This window comes from Thermobia domestica, chromosome 6 (genome assembly GCF_964235325.1).
Source record: "Thermobia domestica chromosome 6, izTheDome1.hap1.1, whole genome shotgun sequence".
Classification (NCBI taxonomy): domain Eukaryota; kingdom Metazoa; phylum Arthropoda; class Insecta; order Zygentoma; family Lepismatidae; genus Thermobia; species Thermobia domestica.
The window spans coordinates 9,150,844-9,168,213 of NC_137459.1; the positions used below are offsets into that span (position 1 = coordinate 9,150,844).

Sequence of the window (17,370 nt, forward strand, 5' to 3'; positions counted from 1 at the left end):
GCACTCAAACAATTAACTTCTGCCTGATTACAGTAAATGCAACCAACTTAGAAAAAATGTGAAATGGGCACCCCACGATCTTATAACCACCTACATTATTGATGTAAAGCAAAAGCAAGAATACGAATGAATGGAAAAAAAAGGGAAAAAAGAAAGCACATTTTTTGTCTTCAAATAAAGAACTAAGATATATTTCGCGTGGATTATTATATTTTACTTCACACGGATATTACGCAAAAGTTACAACAAATGAGTTGAGGTGGAGTTTCTCAATCTTTCCGATATCGCGGACACCTTGTAAGCACTGTTATTTCTCCACGGCTCCTCATCAAATTAGAAACTATTTCTTTCCAAATCTTAACTATATATAAAACTACATGAGCTGACATAAATTACTGAGCACTTCCTGAAGGGCTACGATTATTAAATTTGGCATGATTGTAGCTTTCCGAAAGTAACCGACAGGAAAATTGCCAAAACCGAATATTTTTAATTTTTAGGAGGTCTAAAGAGGGGATGAAGAATTTCTCCATGTTATTTAAATTGGCCTGTTTTTTGGACATATAATCTCATATTTTAGGTTCTTAGAATTGGAATACCAACTTTCTAAACGTTTTCGTTAGCGTTACCTAAGTGAATCATCAGAAATAAATATTTCCAAGCGTAGAGTGGTTTTATGCAGAACTGAAAAATCTTTCCCATGTTATTTATATTGGACGTCTTCTATACCTCAAAATGTTTAGGCACTTCCGGCAGGATTCGAATGATGAAATTACGCATAGTTGTAGCCTTCCATGACTTACCGGCAGGAAAATTGCCAAAGGCGAACATTTTAATTTTTTAGGGATCTAAACTGGGATGAAGAAATTCCCATGTTATTTAAATGGGGGTTTTCTTGGGATACAAAATCTTATCTTTTAGATAGTTGAAATAGGAAAAGAAACGATAGAATTGTGGGTTCAAGAGGTGCGAGGCTGTACGTGAGTGACAGTGTGTGAGGGCGAAGCCCTCGGATGGGTACATTCAGGAAATATGAAGAGGAAGTTCACGAAATTCATTGTTGATGCAAACGCCGATAGATAAGAAATGCGAGGTGGTAGGCCTAACAAACTCGGGAGGCTGGAGGCAGAGCCCCCAGCTAGCCAGTGGCTAGTCTATATTATAAAATTGAAAGTGTCTATGTTTGTGACTCTTAATCTTTTGAATCGCCCGACGGATCTCGATCAAACTTTCAACATAGATAAGGTTCGGGCCTAATATGTTTTCAATAATTTTACTTTGATGGAGCAGCGTAGGAGAGGTGGAGGTGGGGCAGATATACTAAAATCCATGTATATAAAAATAAAAGTGACTATGTTCGTGAGTTAATAACTCTTGAACCATCCGACCGATCTCAATCAAACTTTCAACACAGATGACGTTTGGGTCTGGGATAATTTTCGTCATTTAACTGAGAGTGCAACGTAGGGGAGGAGAAGATATATATTAAAAAAATTAAAGTGACTGACTTCATCACTCTTGAACCACCCGAACGGTCTCGATCAAATTTTCAACATAGATTAGGTTCGGGCCTGAGACGTTTCTTATTTTATTTTGACGGTAGAACTTACGGGAGGGGGATAGGAGGAAAGATGTATAAAAGTAAATAAAACTTAATAAATCTTGAACCACCGGGCAGATCTCGATCAAATTTACAACCTAGATGAAGTTTACACCTGAGATGGTTTTTGTCACATCACTTTGACGGTGTAAGTTAAAGTGGGAGAGGGAAGAGACATTTAAAAATGAAAGAAAATAACCGGTGTTAGTGTCGAATCCATAGTTCTCGGGATCGCTAAGATGAACAGTGACACTTCTGATGCCGTTTAAATCCAAATTCAGCCTCGCAACTTGGGGGAGGATGATATATAAATGATCGAAACGACCAATATCAGTGTCGAATTCATAGTTTTCGGGGTCGCTGAGATGAACAATGACACTTCCGATGCCGTGGCAAGCAACATGGGTAGGAGAGAGGATATATAAAAATCATCGAAAATGACCAATATCAAGGAGCGCTTTAGTAACAATAAAAGGTGACTGACTAACGAAACATATTGCTATTTTTTTTCTTAATTTAATCCAGCGAAGCGGGGTATTGATGCTAGTAATTTATGCTAATATATTATATATCATAAAAATGAAATGATAAATTATAGTTTTACGACACTAATTGTGTCATTTAACCAAACCCACTTGGCGTAACGGCCCGATTTGTGGGCCTGAACCGCTCCAAGCCATCTGTTAGTGACTGGTGGAACTACGTCTACCCTAGAACTTCCCGGTTTGCCTCACGACGCTGGGTGAACGCCGAAAATTGGGGAAGCATCGGCCGGGAATCGAACCTGGGACTAAGCGGATATGAATCCAACGCTCTAACCACTAGAATAAGTGTCCTTCCAATTATGTCATTTATGACAATGAAAACATTACAAATATTCCATTATAGCAGTTAGGCTTAACATGAATTGAACGTTCACTTAACAGGCCTCATCCCGGCCAAATTAAAATACCGCTAATTTTACAGTATGTGATATCTTCAAATAGATAAAAGATAATTGAAATATGGAACAAGAGCGCCCTAGACAATATTATTTTGCGTGAGGTACCGTTATCACAAGTCACCTAGTGGCTTTCGGTTTTCAGCTGTTTAGAAACGCGAAAATAAATGCCGATATTCAAAATGGCTCGAAATCTAAAGCAGATAAGTGAGTAGTGATAACGGTTTCTCATGTAAAATAATATTGTCTAGGACGCTCTTGTTCCACATTTCGATTATCTTTAATCTATTTGAAGATATCACATAATTACTGTAAAATTAGCGCTATTTTAATTTCGACGGGATGAGGCCTCTTAAAAGATGCATCAGCCATTACGTTATTTATTGGATCAAAAGATCAAATATATTTCAGGCAAAAATTTTCTTGTAGGGCTTATATCTCGAGAACTACATATAGTGCAGCCAAACCAAAACTATCACTTAACTCAGTATGATGTGCTTATTCCGTTAAAAAAAAAAAAAAAAAAAAAAGATTTAGGAACCGTTCAAAAAATTTGTGGCCCCTGATTCAAAAACTAATTATTGACCAAGATCGCAATCTTTTGATCCATTTTTTGGATCATTCCCAATGTTCTTCTCTTTTACTATTCTATTCTTAATTAGGGGGCCGCGGCGGCTCAGTAGTAGAGCGTTCACCTCTGGTGCTTGGGGTCCCGGGTTCGATCCCAGCCCCCGCCAAGTGAACTTTGTGGTGGACAAACACCGTGTGCGTGGGTTTTCTCGGGGTTCTCCCGTTTCCTCCCACTTTCTTCATTCCACCATTTCATTCATTACTCATTATCACCGTCTCCTTTAGCCTAACCGGCATAACCGTGGGACGTAAAACTCAAAGATTTCATTTAATTTCATTTCTATTCTTAATTAGTTGAAACGTAATGTTCATTACAAATATCCGAGATGTGAGCAACATAAGAAGACAGTTAAACGAAAATAAAACATCCAACGGACTCACTTTCAATTTCTCCGGCTCCCAGTGGTCCACGGAACACAGATTGGGAAACACTAAATTAAGGCTTTCAAAATGTGGGGTGGAGAAGGTTTAAATAGAGTAATCATATTTCCGTCCCACACTTACGACCGCTGGGCTAAGAGACACGACTAATTATTATGAAAGAATCGGTAGAAGAAAACGGACATGGTGTTGTACACCACAAACTCAGATGATCTAGGATCTAATCAGGGACCTCTCGCACCAGAAATCCACTGATCCAGCATGCCTCCGAAGAAGGACGAAGAGCATTGGGTGGCTCGAACGGAAAACTAATTGGAATAGTAGGGGACGAGCAGGCAATATTCGATGCAGTTAAGAAAAAACAGAAGAAGAGAAACTGATTGGACAGGGTGTCAACTAAAATTCCAAAATGAAATTTCGTGACCTTTTCTTTACCAAACCATAAACTTTCGTAACATTGAAAAGTTACTAACAGTATCTATATATTCTTTAGCACTTATCTTTATCTTATCTCCACTTTCAAAGACTGTTCCCTGGAGCGATAAAAACTTGGTGTCTTCTCACAGTTGAATAAACTGGTTAGATGCTATGAGATTTATATAGCCACTGCTCAATGATGCCAGCTGAAGGACAATCTCAAGAGCGAATTTGGGTGCGAATTCGGCCGAATTTTCATGAATGCGATAGAAACGTGTTTTCGTTGCGATTTGGTAGCGTGTAAAACCGGCCGCGCAGACATCTTTGCCGGTGAATTTTGACGTTTTATAGAACAAAATTTTCCAATCTCTACTTATATTTGTAAAAACAACACTTAACCTCGTGACCTTTTCTTGTCGTTTTCTGAATTTGGGAACGACAGACACCCTGTTGGAGTATTAGCTGAGAAAGAACTATTCTGAGGAGCGTAGCAGAAAATATGGTGAAACGAAAAACAGGTTAGCTGAGGGCTTCCAATAAAGGCTAAACTCCTAAATGTTGAAATAATAGAACAAAAGTTATTTTTAACGCTATTTTGAATAAAATCAAGTAACTTAATCTCTTCTTTTATATATTTGTTTCTGTATAAAACAAGTAATACAAGAATTAATAAGAATATTTACCAACTGGTCGACCATATCCACGGAGAGGGCTTTAACACTGGTGACGAACGATGGGTGGCACAGCACGTCATCAACTGTTGGCCTTTTTGAAGGATCTGGATCCATCATCCACGTTATTATCTCATAGAGTTCATTGGACACTCCTGCAAAGGATGAAAAAAACTAGATTCATCTTTGGCCTATGTAACAAGAACAAAAAATCTAAAATCCTATTATATACACAGGCCACAATGTTTGGACCTGAAACTAAAAAAATATAAAATATCACTATATCGGTATAACAAATTTATTGTTACTAGTGAAGTATTTTCCATTCAAATAACGTTCGAAGTTGGACTTTCTGTATGACGAACACTCTTTCCTGGAACCGTAGAACAACTTCATATATTATCATCTTGGAAAATTACCATGTCTTAAAGCTGTATGTACAACTTCTCAAAACAAATTTTATGTACTAAACAATTTATTTTCTCGACTTTTAGTAAGCTGACGTGAGAACTTTTAAACACAACTCTTTCAAAAACCAGAATTTCACAGATTCGCGGCTTCAGCGTTGTGTCAATGACTTAAGGCCAAACTCCCGATGTTGGACACACTCGGAAGTAGAAATGATTTCCACGTAACATAAAGGACTTGTAAGAAATGGAGTCAAAGTATAAAGCGAATTTATAAAATCACATATGTGGATTTAGTAGATATTTTGAGGGTACAGACACTTGGCAAAACTGTGATTTCTAATTGTCATAACTAAATTGCGCCGGAATAGAGTCTGTGAATCGTGAAATCTTTAACGCTAAAGCGAATGTCTTGAAATACATGTAAGTAACCAAGGAGTTATAACGAGATACTTTGTATCGATTCATAATTGCATATATCTCGGGCAGAAAGTGCTTTTACACAAGCACTATACATATTATAATGTTAATTAAAATAATAAAAGAAGAATGTTCTAACATAAGGAATATATATTATTGTTTTGTGGGTTGCTAGGTCGTTGTTTGTTTACTCTTACTTAACATGTTTGATTGCAAGACAGTTTGTGTGAATATACGTTAAAGGGGAATCAAAGAATAAATTATTTAATATTTATCATGAACTTGTAATTTCGTTAAAAGGTGATCATCTTAGTGAATATAACATCAGAAGATATTTTAAGGTATAAATGAGTATTGCCACTAGAGATATACTTATATTAACTGAACCAAAAAATTTTACAACGACTCACCAAAGGTAGCCGTTAACCCTGGTTCAGTTAATATAAGTATATCTCTAGTGGCAATACTCGTTTATACCTTAAAATATCTTCTGATGTTATATTCACTAAGATGATCACCTTTTAACGAAATTACAAGTTCATGATAAATATTAAATAATTTATTCTTTGATTCCCCTTTAACGTATATTCACACAAACTGTCTTGCAATCAAACATGTTAAGTAAGAGTAAACAAACAACGACCTAGCAACCCACAAAACAATAATATATATTCCTTATGTTAGAACATTCTTCTTTTATTATTTTAATTAACATTATAATATGTATAGTGCTTGTGTAAAAGCACTTTCTGCCCGAGATATATGCAATTATGAATCGATACAAAGTATCTCGTTATAGAGTAACTGCTGAGGTGGGTAGAGATGATACTATACTGCATATCCACAAGTTCAATCACGAATCGTTTAACCAAAGTAGTGTTGTCAAATCGACACCACGAATTTTATTTCCAAACAGTCACTTGCACATTCAGAATTGATCAATAATGACACACAAAATACGTATACGTTTCTTACACGAAGAATTTGGACGGATTGCCGTAAAAAAAAAAAAAAAAAAAAAAAAAAAAAAAAAAAAAAAAAAAAAAAAAAAAAAAAAAAAAGTCTTTCATTAGATTTTCATTTTTTCTGTCCAATACTGATCTTTAACTACTATTCAAACGGTATTTATTGTGTTTTTGTCATGTCCAATGATTTAGAAATTCAATTGTATGTAACTCGGGAACGCAAAGTTCGCACAACGTAATATTTGAGACACATCAAAGTCTTATGAGCATGAAAAGTTTGATTCCAATCCGATGAGTTGGGTGCATTGGGTTCTCGTTTTGGAATCTCTGAAACAAAAATAGACCATCCATTACTCAGGAAGCCAAGACACCGCACAACAGTATTTCACACGCTTATACTGCAGGACATTATATATATATATATATATATATATATATATATATATATATTAGTTTTCAACGAACTTAAAATGGCCGATTTCCGCAGATTTAAGAGGCCATATCTCGGGAATCCATAAGTCATAGAGAGATTATATTGGTGTTGATGAACACCTAAGAGGATGATGAACATTTTGGTACCAAATAGTAACCGGCAGCCACTGGACAACTGGCCACCGTTCCCCAGATATTGGCCAAAAAAGTTCGAATTTCGAGAGATTTACGGAGCCATGTCTCGGGAACTGTAAGTCGTAGAGAGATATTTTGCGAATTTTTGCGAAAAACAGAGAAGGTGCGGATAAAAAAAAATTGCGTTTACTTCTAGGACCAATGACAGTTATCCTTCCCGCTCCATCTCTCCATTCTTTTTAAGTTTGTTCTGACAATGTTCTTGGAGTGTTCTCAACTGATTTTATTTTTATTTTAATTATTTATTTTAGTTTAACGTCCAACGATTATCCACCGAGGGCAAGAAAGATTATGATAATGAAATGGATGACAATAATGGTGAAATGAAGTAAGTGGGAGGAAATGACAGAACCCCGAGAAAACCGACGCACACAGTATTTGTTCACCACAAAGTTCACTTGGTGAGAGCTGACATCAAACCAGATACCCCACGCACCAGAGGTGAACACTCCATCATTGAGCTTCCGAGCCCAGTACTATTTTACGTTAAGAATATAGTGTTACCCTCAAAATACTGTTCGTGAGAGAAACAGAATGTGGAAGAACTTTTACAAATACTTATTAAATGTACAGTACGATCCAAAACTTACTCTGGCGGAAGATCGTAGATAAAGTATTTGAAAACAAGATCCTGAGACGAATATTCGGACCCAAGAGGAATGGGTATGGAGAATGGCGGAAACGAGGAACTACATAATTTGTACTGTTTACCAAACATTGTTAGGGTCATCAAATCTAGGAGGCTTAGGTGGGAGGTCATGTAGCCAGAATGCAAGAAAGTAGGAACGCTTTCAAAGTTTTAACTGGAAATCCAATGGAGAAACGATCATTAAGAAGACCTAGGTGTAGATGGGAGAACAATATTTCGATGGATCTCGCAGAAATAGGAATACAACGTAGAAACTAGATCCAATTGGCTAACGACAGGAGTCAATGGAGAGCTTTTGTGAATGGCGCATTGAACCTCCGGGTTCCATAGGCCATAGAGTTAATTGTTTTTTTTTTTTTTTTTTTTTATTTTTATTTTTATTTTTAAATATGACCTAAAATTCGACCGGCTATTACTCGGGAACCCAAAGCCTACACAACATAATATAGCAGATCAAGGTCTACCATCCGCTCACATGACTTTGGCCAAACTTAATAACGCTTTGTCATTCGAAACAATGCGTGCAAAAATATTAGATATGTTTTTTCACTGTTTACAAGCTTCTCGATAACTTGAAATAGTATTACTTGAAAACAATTTTGTAGAAAGTTGGCAAAATTGTATTACTCATGACATTAGTGATAACACTATCGACTACCGACGCCCTATCGAATGTCGCGGAAACTTTTTATACGCCCTTTTAAAATAGTGAATCTATCTTTTGAGATCTTACCACTACCTGTATTCACAACCAAACATGCCATTGTATCATCTTTGTTGTTTACAACTTAACTAGAAGCCACATCTCAGGAGACCAACGCAATTCAATTTTCCACATTTACTGTACAAAGTTTTCACACACAATCAACTGAGTTACTATTGCTCTGCATATCATTATTATCTCGTTATTAAGTATTCTGCCTATTGGTAGATCCTGGAATTAAAAGGAGATCCCACCCCTCTTAGATTATGGTCTGGAAATGTTTTTTCCGTGTTTCGCGATCTTCAGCTTCCTCCTTTAACTGCCCTCTTGCGGCTATCAATCCCATTATCCCAGATCGAAGACCTTAAATCGAAATTTCTCTTTATGTTAAAGAGAGAAATGCCTGAGATATCGTTCTTCGCAAACTACATGTACAGAATCTGTGGCTTTAACAAAAATCCATGCAGTGATTCTATAAAGGTAACCAAGAAAGTCCTGTCGCTTTTTATGGAGGTCTGTCCTCAACTGGCCCTCATACCGTGAGTTGAATGAGAATGGAGATAAGGGGAAGGTGTGGGTATATCCAACATACTACCTGGTTGTGGCAGTTCAGTTACACCGTGAACTTGCATAAGGACAGAATGAGCATGGGACTTCCACAGAGCGTCATAAGGGTGTGTATGCTGTAGGAGTTCAAACTCGGGTCAAACGCCGCTGCAGCGCTGGCTTAACAAGTTTAAGGACGGTGTTGAAACACTTGAACACGCATCATGTGCCGGAAGACCACAACATGTAGAAAATGAAGGTCTTCAGGCAGGAATTGAGGCGAATAGTTCCCAGATATGTGAGGAACTGAAACTACAACTCAGTGTGAGTGGAGAAACCATTCGACAGCACTTACATCAAATTGGGAAGCACTACAAGTTGGGCCGATGGGTCCCACACGATTTGACTCCGGACTAGAAGGTAACCTGTGTCTCTTTGCTATCTAGTATAAGGAAGGAACCATTTTTGGACAGCCTGTTGACATGTGATGAGAAGTGGGTCCTGTACGAAGCTCCACGGCGTCATCATCATTGGTTAGCATCCCATGAACCGGTTCCAAAACGGCCGAAACCAGCACTGCACCAGAAGGTCCTCCTGTGTTTGGTGAACTGCTCGCGGCATCGTATATCGGGAACTGCTACCAGCTGGTCAGAGCATCGATGCAACTGTCTACTGTCAGCAGTTCAGCCTTGTTCAAGAAAAACTCAAAACTCTGGAGCCAACAGTCCTGAATCGCAAAGTGGTCCTCCTGTTACAGGACAACGCTAAGCCCCACGTGACTAGGATGACCCGGGACACCATTCTACGCCTTGGATGAGAAACACTACTACATCCGCCATACTCCCCGGACATTGCATCATCCGATTATCACCTGTTTCATTTCTTGGACAATCACCTTACACGACGCCAATTCAAATCCCTAGTAGAGGTGCAAAATGCATTTGATACCTTCTTCACTTCACGGCCTACCAAGTTCTACCGGGAACGAACCCATGGCCTTTCAGAACGTTGGCAGGTCATCAATGCTGATGGGGACTATTTTTGATCCTCTGGGTACGTCTTAGGTGACATATCGATGTTCGAACGTGGTTGGTGAAATTGCGACAGAACTTTCTTGGTTACCTTTATACATATCATAAGATATAAAAATATTCATCGAATACAGAATCCTGCATTTGAAAGCTGTTTTTAAAAGTTTAATACTCACCAGTTCTCAGGTACCTAGGGATCCTTTTCTGCCTCAAGGCATGCCACAGTTCGCCTTGACCTGGTAGTTCTAAATCGCAAGTTAACTCTAAGATGGAAATTCCTAGACTGAAAATATCAGCTGCCTTCGTGAAAGAACCATACAAGAGCTCTGGGGCAAGGTATCTAGAGTCGCCTTCAAGGGCATCTTTCACGTCATCCTAGAAATGTAAAATACCAAACATAATATTCTTAGAACAAGTCTCCACAAAAAGAGAACAAGAAAAATATATTTGCGAATGGCACATTATTATGAGACAAGAAAGCGCAATCAACCTTAGAATTGAAGTATAAAAATGAAATTATGCCATCATCGTCTCCCTTAGCCTAAAGGGCAAAATGGTGGGACGTTAAACTGAAAGATTTTATTTTTTCCACAATGCATAAACAGAAGGCCGGCTGGGTTGGGAGTCCCGTTCACGTTAGTTCCGCGACAAAGCGTTGCGGAAACAAATCTGAAGGTGGCCACACAGGAAAGTGACATTTAAATGACAGTACAGTTGAATAGGGGTGGCAAATACATATTATTAGACTATTGACTCATTATGCCAAATGGGAGGCAATTTGCAAGTTGTAAGACGCCATTACCCTTCACGCTCCCTCCAATAAATGCCCTTATCTTGCAAATGCGTACGTTTTGATCTTATCACTGTCTTGGGCACCCAAGAAAACTCCACAATACCAAAAATGAAGCGTTTATCTAAAAAAAAATGGTTACTTCAAATTTTCTGCAAAATCTGTTCAATTTTTAACTTTTAACGGTCATGATTCGAACACGCTTGCGATCGAAGATTTCTCCGGTTGCCTAATTGAAAAATGAAATGAAATCTTTAATGTTTTACGTCCCACGGTTATGCCAAAGGATCAGAGATAAGTGAAATGGTGGAATGAAGAAAGTGGGAGGAAACGGGAGAACCCCGAGAAAACCCACGAGCACGGTGTTTGTCCACCACAAAGTCAACACGGCGCAAGCTGGGATGGAACCAGGGACCCCAAGCACCGGAGGTAAACGCTCTACCACTGAGCCACCGCGCCCCCTCGTTGCTTAATTGTTTCGTATGTAAAAAAGCGTCGACTAAGCATAATATCGATATGAACTCAGAGTAACACCCGCACGACCTTCCCTAGTTAGAAGTCTCATTTGCGTGATCCTAATAATAATTGAAGGCTCGATTAGACGGATCAGGAGGCCTTTCCGGTGGTTGTGTCCAATATGACATTTTCTCAGTAAAATGTGAAAAATCGAAATACTGTAATACATTTTCTTTTTTCTTTTAATTAACCGAATCTGTTTCTCCATAAGAAAAGTGTAGGTCCTTCCTGGGTCTCACTTCTCAAATTACAGGATGCCATGTTGTAAAGTCCTTAATAAAATATTAACAAAATCGCCTGAACGATTTTTAGAGGGAAACCCATTTGTAGACTAAACTACTCCTTAAGACAGTTTCACCAAAGAACGACTTACTCCATATTGCAAGACTGTTAATGGAAAAAAACGTTACACATGCTTTAAAAAAAAAAAAAAAAAAAAAAGCACAACAGGGCGTTGTGGTACAAACCGTGTGGTCTGAGTGACAGAACACAGACTTCAAGTGAGAGAGTGTATGGCTGTTCACGGGGTGGGCTGAGTAGTACTGGTTAACGCATGGGCACGGTACGCCGAAGATCCCAGTTTCGAGTCCCGGTTCAGTCATGTACTTTTTCATTCTATGTGCACCATTCCCAACAAGTAACAAGTAACACAAGTAACATAACGCACCATACAATACTCTAAGACATTTGTACCTTATATATATCGAAGCATGACTAACAGCATGGATTAGGCTCTACAAGTATGAAACAAATTTCCCAGTTTGACATGAACCCCTTCTCATAATAAAACCTTTACAGAATTTAGTGAATTATATAAGGTTGAATTAGGTATAAAACTTATAAAATCTACAATTAACTTAACATATGGATAAGAGGAAAAAAGGAATATTAAGGTAGCATCATGATTGCGAACACAGGATGTGAAACTAACTTCCACTTACGGCACCGGATCATTCCTGTTCCACAAGCCTTCCTTGTTTCTAGATTTTCAGTCTTCAGCAAGATACCATCAAGGATGACAGCTTTTTATTCTTTCTTTCTTTTACCTGTACCGCACTGAATTATTGCAGATATCCTACCTGAGCCGATACTTATTAGCTGCTCCTGATGATTATCTACACCCAACTGCTTATGTTGGTAGTTGACAACTCATTAATGTAGCTGTCGGAAGGTAAAAAAAATGTCAAATGATACAACGCTATGAGTAAGAAGACAATTGCACACAGCACAAAACGATGCACAATAAAGCCTGAAAACGCTCATTAGCGAATACATACTAAATTCTTATATATTCTCTTATCCAAACTCCTGGAATTACACGAACTCCCTTGTGGCTAAGCAGTTAGCGTACGTGTCTTTGGCGAGGGAGACCCGGTTCGACTCCCAGTGGGAGCTCATGTGCTTCGGATCCCATGTGAAGCTATAGGTCCAAGTGTCATATAGCCTCGCTGCTCAAAGCGACGCAAAATTCAAACTGAAATCAAATCAAATTACGCACATGTAAACACGTTGGAGAGATACATATGCACTTTTTCTGACAACTGTTAGTTCATTTACAAAGAAGTTAGTGGATCTTGTTTGATGAATAACGTAATTTGAAAAGCACAAGGTGTCACAGGAAACTGCCATAGCATCGAGCATTTAGGATAAAGCCTCTTATGTAGGTAAAAATAGGTACAAGTTTCTCACAAGAAGTGTTAGTTGAGCAACTAATAGTCCAATGTCCAAACAATTGTTACCTATGTTCACAAACTTTTTCGTCTCTATTGACTCACATCGTCCGACAAATCAATACGATCGGTAAGTGGAACTGTTAACATTTAGTTTAACTGACTCTTGTTACTGATTGTATTTTGATCGTGATACAGTTATTCCAAGCTTGGAAATCAAAAAGAACCAAAGTAGTGCTCTTAAAATTTAGATCAGCAAATAATTTTATGAATAATTAAAATTACTCTTAACGCTGAAGGATTGTCTCACATAGTTCACGTACATTTCATTTACGAAGCTGGTCTTCTTTCCGCCTCAACCACAGGTTGGTGGGCAACATGGAAACTTTAAAATCTTTTCTGTCTCTTAGGAGATCTGTTTCATACTTTGGTAAGGTCTCTTTTTTTATAACTGCATCTAGATATTCTAACCTTGGTCTTCCTCTTACTGGTTTGCCTCTGCCTTTCCCTCTATCAGCACAGTGACCCAATTGAAGTGCCGAATAAGATGGTCAAGCATGCTGTTTCCTTCTTTTTCCTATTATCTTCATGATCTGTCGTCCTTCATTAGCTTCTTTTAGTACGTCCTCATTCCTCTTCCCTTCGGTCCATGATATGCGCAACATTCTGCGGCAACATCACATTTCAAATGCTTCCAGCTTGGATATTTCAGCTTTTCTCATTTCAAATACTTCCAGCTTGGATATTTCAGCTTATCTCATTTCAAATACTTCCAGCTTGGATATTTCAGCTCTTTTCATTTCAAATATTTCCAGCTTGGATATTTCAGCTTTTCTCATTTCAAATACTTCCAGCTTGGATATTTCAGCTTTTCTCATTTCAAATACTTCCAGCTTGGATATTTCAGCTTTCCTCGTCCACGTCTCTTATCAATAAAGCGCCACACTCCATAATAGGGTCTTAATAAATCATTTTTCAACGTCCAACGACACATTTCTTGATGTCAGTAGTCCTCTTTTCCTATTGCTTGTTTAGCCTGTGCTGTTCTGGAACTTATGTCTCTCATTTCTTCCGTCCAAAGATATTCGACTTGCTACATAGGAGAACGTCTTAACGTCTTCGATTTTCTCTCCCTCTAGCCATACGTTTGCCCCTTTCTGTTTTGCTCTTGTATGAAGCCCATATGAATAGTTATGGGATTTGCTTAACTCATTTTATATTTTTATTGAAGATTTTTAACTTTATGTTTCCGATACACACACAGACACAAAAATGATTTTCTATGAAGTTGAAACCTAATAAATAAATAAATAAATAAAAACTAGTATCTTTCTTTTAATATACGACTCAACCAGAACTGACATCCTGAAAGAAACAGAAATAAGACAACAGAAGAGAAGAAGCGATAGTCAACACACCACTCAAAAGAAGCTCAAAAGCATTAGTATTGTTAAAATGAACTATACTATACCTTGTCTAAGTCGAGTATTAATCCAAAGTCTCCTAGTTTGAAACGGCCCCTTGAGGTGATGAAGATATTCTCTAACTTAATATCCAAGTGTACAAAATTGTGGTCATGAATATGCTTGACAGCCTATAAAAAAAAATGTATATAATATGCACTATTAAAACATACATACACAAGACATATTTTTGTTATCTTGTTTGTGGTCAGGAGGTTATGCAACCCGAAAGAAAATAATAAAAAGCGGGTTGTATACAGCGTACATTTGTAATCGTGGGACTTCTGAAACATGTGTTTGTTTTGTTTCGGCTAGTACTACATTTTATATGGCGATGAACGAATAAGATAAGACACTGTGAATAGACTGAGTGATGGAAAAATCATGGAACCTAAAATTCAACACATGTTTTTCATTTGTGTCTAGTTTAAGAATACTTCACTTTACTTTCCTTAGGAACACTTAACACACTTATGGCCTCATAATAAATGATGAAAATGGCTGGTGAATAAATGGTACCACAGTATCTTACTCGAGTTACGTGTATCCTAAACAGTGTTTCTTTCAGAAAAAATGTTTCGGGAGGGCACACTTATTTATAGTATACGGAGGGGCAGATGTTATTTTCACACGGTACTATTCTATTTATTATCATATTATAGACGTGTTATTTTGGTCTCCCCCGGGGACACACTCAAGAGCTCCAGGAAAGGCAGTGCCAATTCCTCCCCAAAAAAAATGTCTGGAAGAAACACTGATACTAATGAATGAAAAAAAAGAAAAACAGAGTATCTCACGTTAGGAAAATTAACACCTGGTGTAACAGCCCGATTTGTGGGCCTGAGCCGCTCCACGCCATCTGTTAGCGACTGGTAAAACTACGTCCAAGTTAGCGGTGAACGCGTAGTCAGCGCGTCGCGTCGCCCCATCGCTAACTGACGTATCGGGAGTTTTCTAGACCTAGTGGCCATCACGTCTTTTATTCACGTGATTCCCCAGTTGGCCTCACGACGCTGGGTGGACGCCGAAAATTCGGGAAGCACCGGCCGGGAATCAAACCCGGGACCACGCTCTAACCACTAGACAAGGATGTTCCCATATGTATATAATCTCCTAATTATAAATAAGTGGACACGTGACTTATTATTATTATTATTATTATTATTATTATTATTATTATTATTATTATTTGGTTTTAAGTGATGGAGGTGCAATTTTCATATTTCTCCGCCAGATTGGAATACATGTTATCTGTTACCTGTAATCGCATCACACAAAACGGATTCCCCGTTTGAAATGAAGCTTGGAACATAGATCGTGCCACCAGGTTTTTACAACGTCATATTGATTAACGGGGCGTATCCTAAGGGAGTAAGGAAGTCCCAAATTTATGGGAAAAATATAATACCTTATGGGTTTTAATAATTATACTATTACTGAAATGTGTATCACAAGAGGAAAAAGGTAGTTGAAATATTTTACCATAAATCCATTGTCCAAAGAACGGGCATTTCGTGTAGTATTTAATCGAAATTTGTCTACGTTTAAATACGGATACCTTATGCAGCACACATTTTCAGTAATTCGAAAAATAACGATTAACTCTTCTAATAAATCACTTAATAACTAAAAATATTAGTAAACGAAAGAGATTATCAAGGTTACAATCAATAGATTAACTACAAATTACTGTTTTTTTCAGGCGGACCAGATACAAAAACAATACAAACAGAACACATAAACGATAAGTCAATATGAGTAACACACATATATAAGAACATACATACACAGAACGTTGAATAATATCACATATAATTTTATTATCATTTCAAACACTTAACAAATGTTCAGTAAGCACAAGAAAGCAGATGTTTAAGCAAAAGACAAGATAAATGAAGTCCACTTGTTCACATGTGCAACACAAACAATACACACGTACGTTAGACACAAGAACGCAAGACGAACTCACAGTTATGAACATCTCTTGATTTATTTAACTGAAAGCATAATCGTAAACAAACGATATGTTATGCAATTACTTCACGTACCCGCCTGCAGCATATTGCACACAAATTTACTGTTTATGCTTTGCAAATATTTACGTCCAATCCCTTTCTCCAAATGCTCCAAAGTTTAGTGCTTGACCAATTACCAATAATTGCGTTAGCACTCAGAAAAAAGTGGGAGCAAAATTGCATAAATGTGAAATCAACTCCACAAAGCTATAAATCACGCGCGTCGATCTTCCTATTCTCTCCTTCCCAGGGGGAAGGGGACTTGTATTTCAATGTTTATGTTAATTGAATCACTGAATTGTTTATTTATTCGTACTAGGAATTTTCTTCCGTTATTTTGAACTATCATTTTATAATGGACTACCGTAATTAACTACATTCTCAATTATCATTCTACCTTTTATCCTTCAGCTTCAAGCTGTACGTACTGGCTTTTATCCATTAAAACAGCAATTTTAAACTAAAAACTCAGATTCACAACTTTAACAAGGAGACGGAATTTGTAGGAGCCAGCCACACCTATACTTTCAGGCACAATCGCCTAGTGAAACTAAGGAAAAACTCTAGAAAAACCTTATCCAGGATCTAGCGTGTATGTCTCTGAAGCACAAGCTGGAAAAGCATCGAACGCACCACAGTGGTTTAGATTTTTAACTGGGTTTCATCCTATAGTTTTCCTGCTGGCAGGACGTTAACACAAATCAGTCAGTTTAGCCAGAATAGCCAATGATATCAGAATATAGGACCTCCGAACTACAAATCAATAATGCTAAGCATTTAGCTTAAGCTGATAGATTGTATTGGAAATAGTTACAAAAATTCTTGAGCTGGTTTGCCTATGTGATGAAGCAAAAGCGGAAGCGATAATCAGTAAACTACGTTATGTGGTGATGATCTACAATAATTCCTGCCAGCATTCGTGTAGTGGA

At 37.7% G+C, this 17,370-nt stretch overlaps 1 protein-coding gene across 1 annotated transcript in view; it reads right to left on the reverse strand.

The window, feature by feature from the left end:
• The window catches only part of LOC145687841 (uncharacterized), a 55,849-nt gene that overhangs the window by 16,799 nt on the left and 21,680 nt on the right, over window positions 1-17,370 (reverse strand). Inside the window, exons 5-7 of the mRNA XM_081761299.1 lie at window positions 14,435-14,557; window positions 10,164-10,362; window positions 4,652-4,794 (exon numbers count right to left, since the gene is read on the reverse strand). Of these exons, the coding sequence (XP_081617425.1) occupies window positions 4,652-4,794; window positions 10,164-10,362; window positions 14,435-14,557 (465 nt within the window). The remainder of the gene's footprint in view (window positions 1-4,651; window positions 4,795-10,163; window positions 10,363-14,434; window positions 14,558-17,370) is intronic.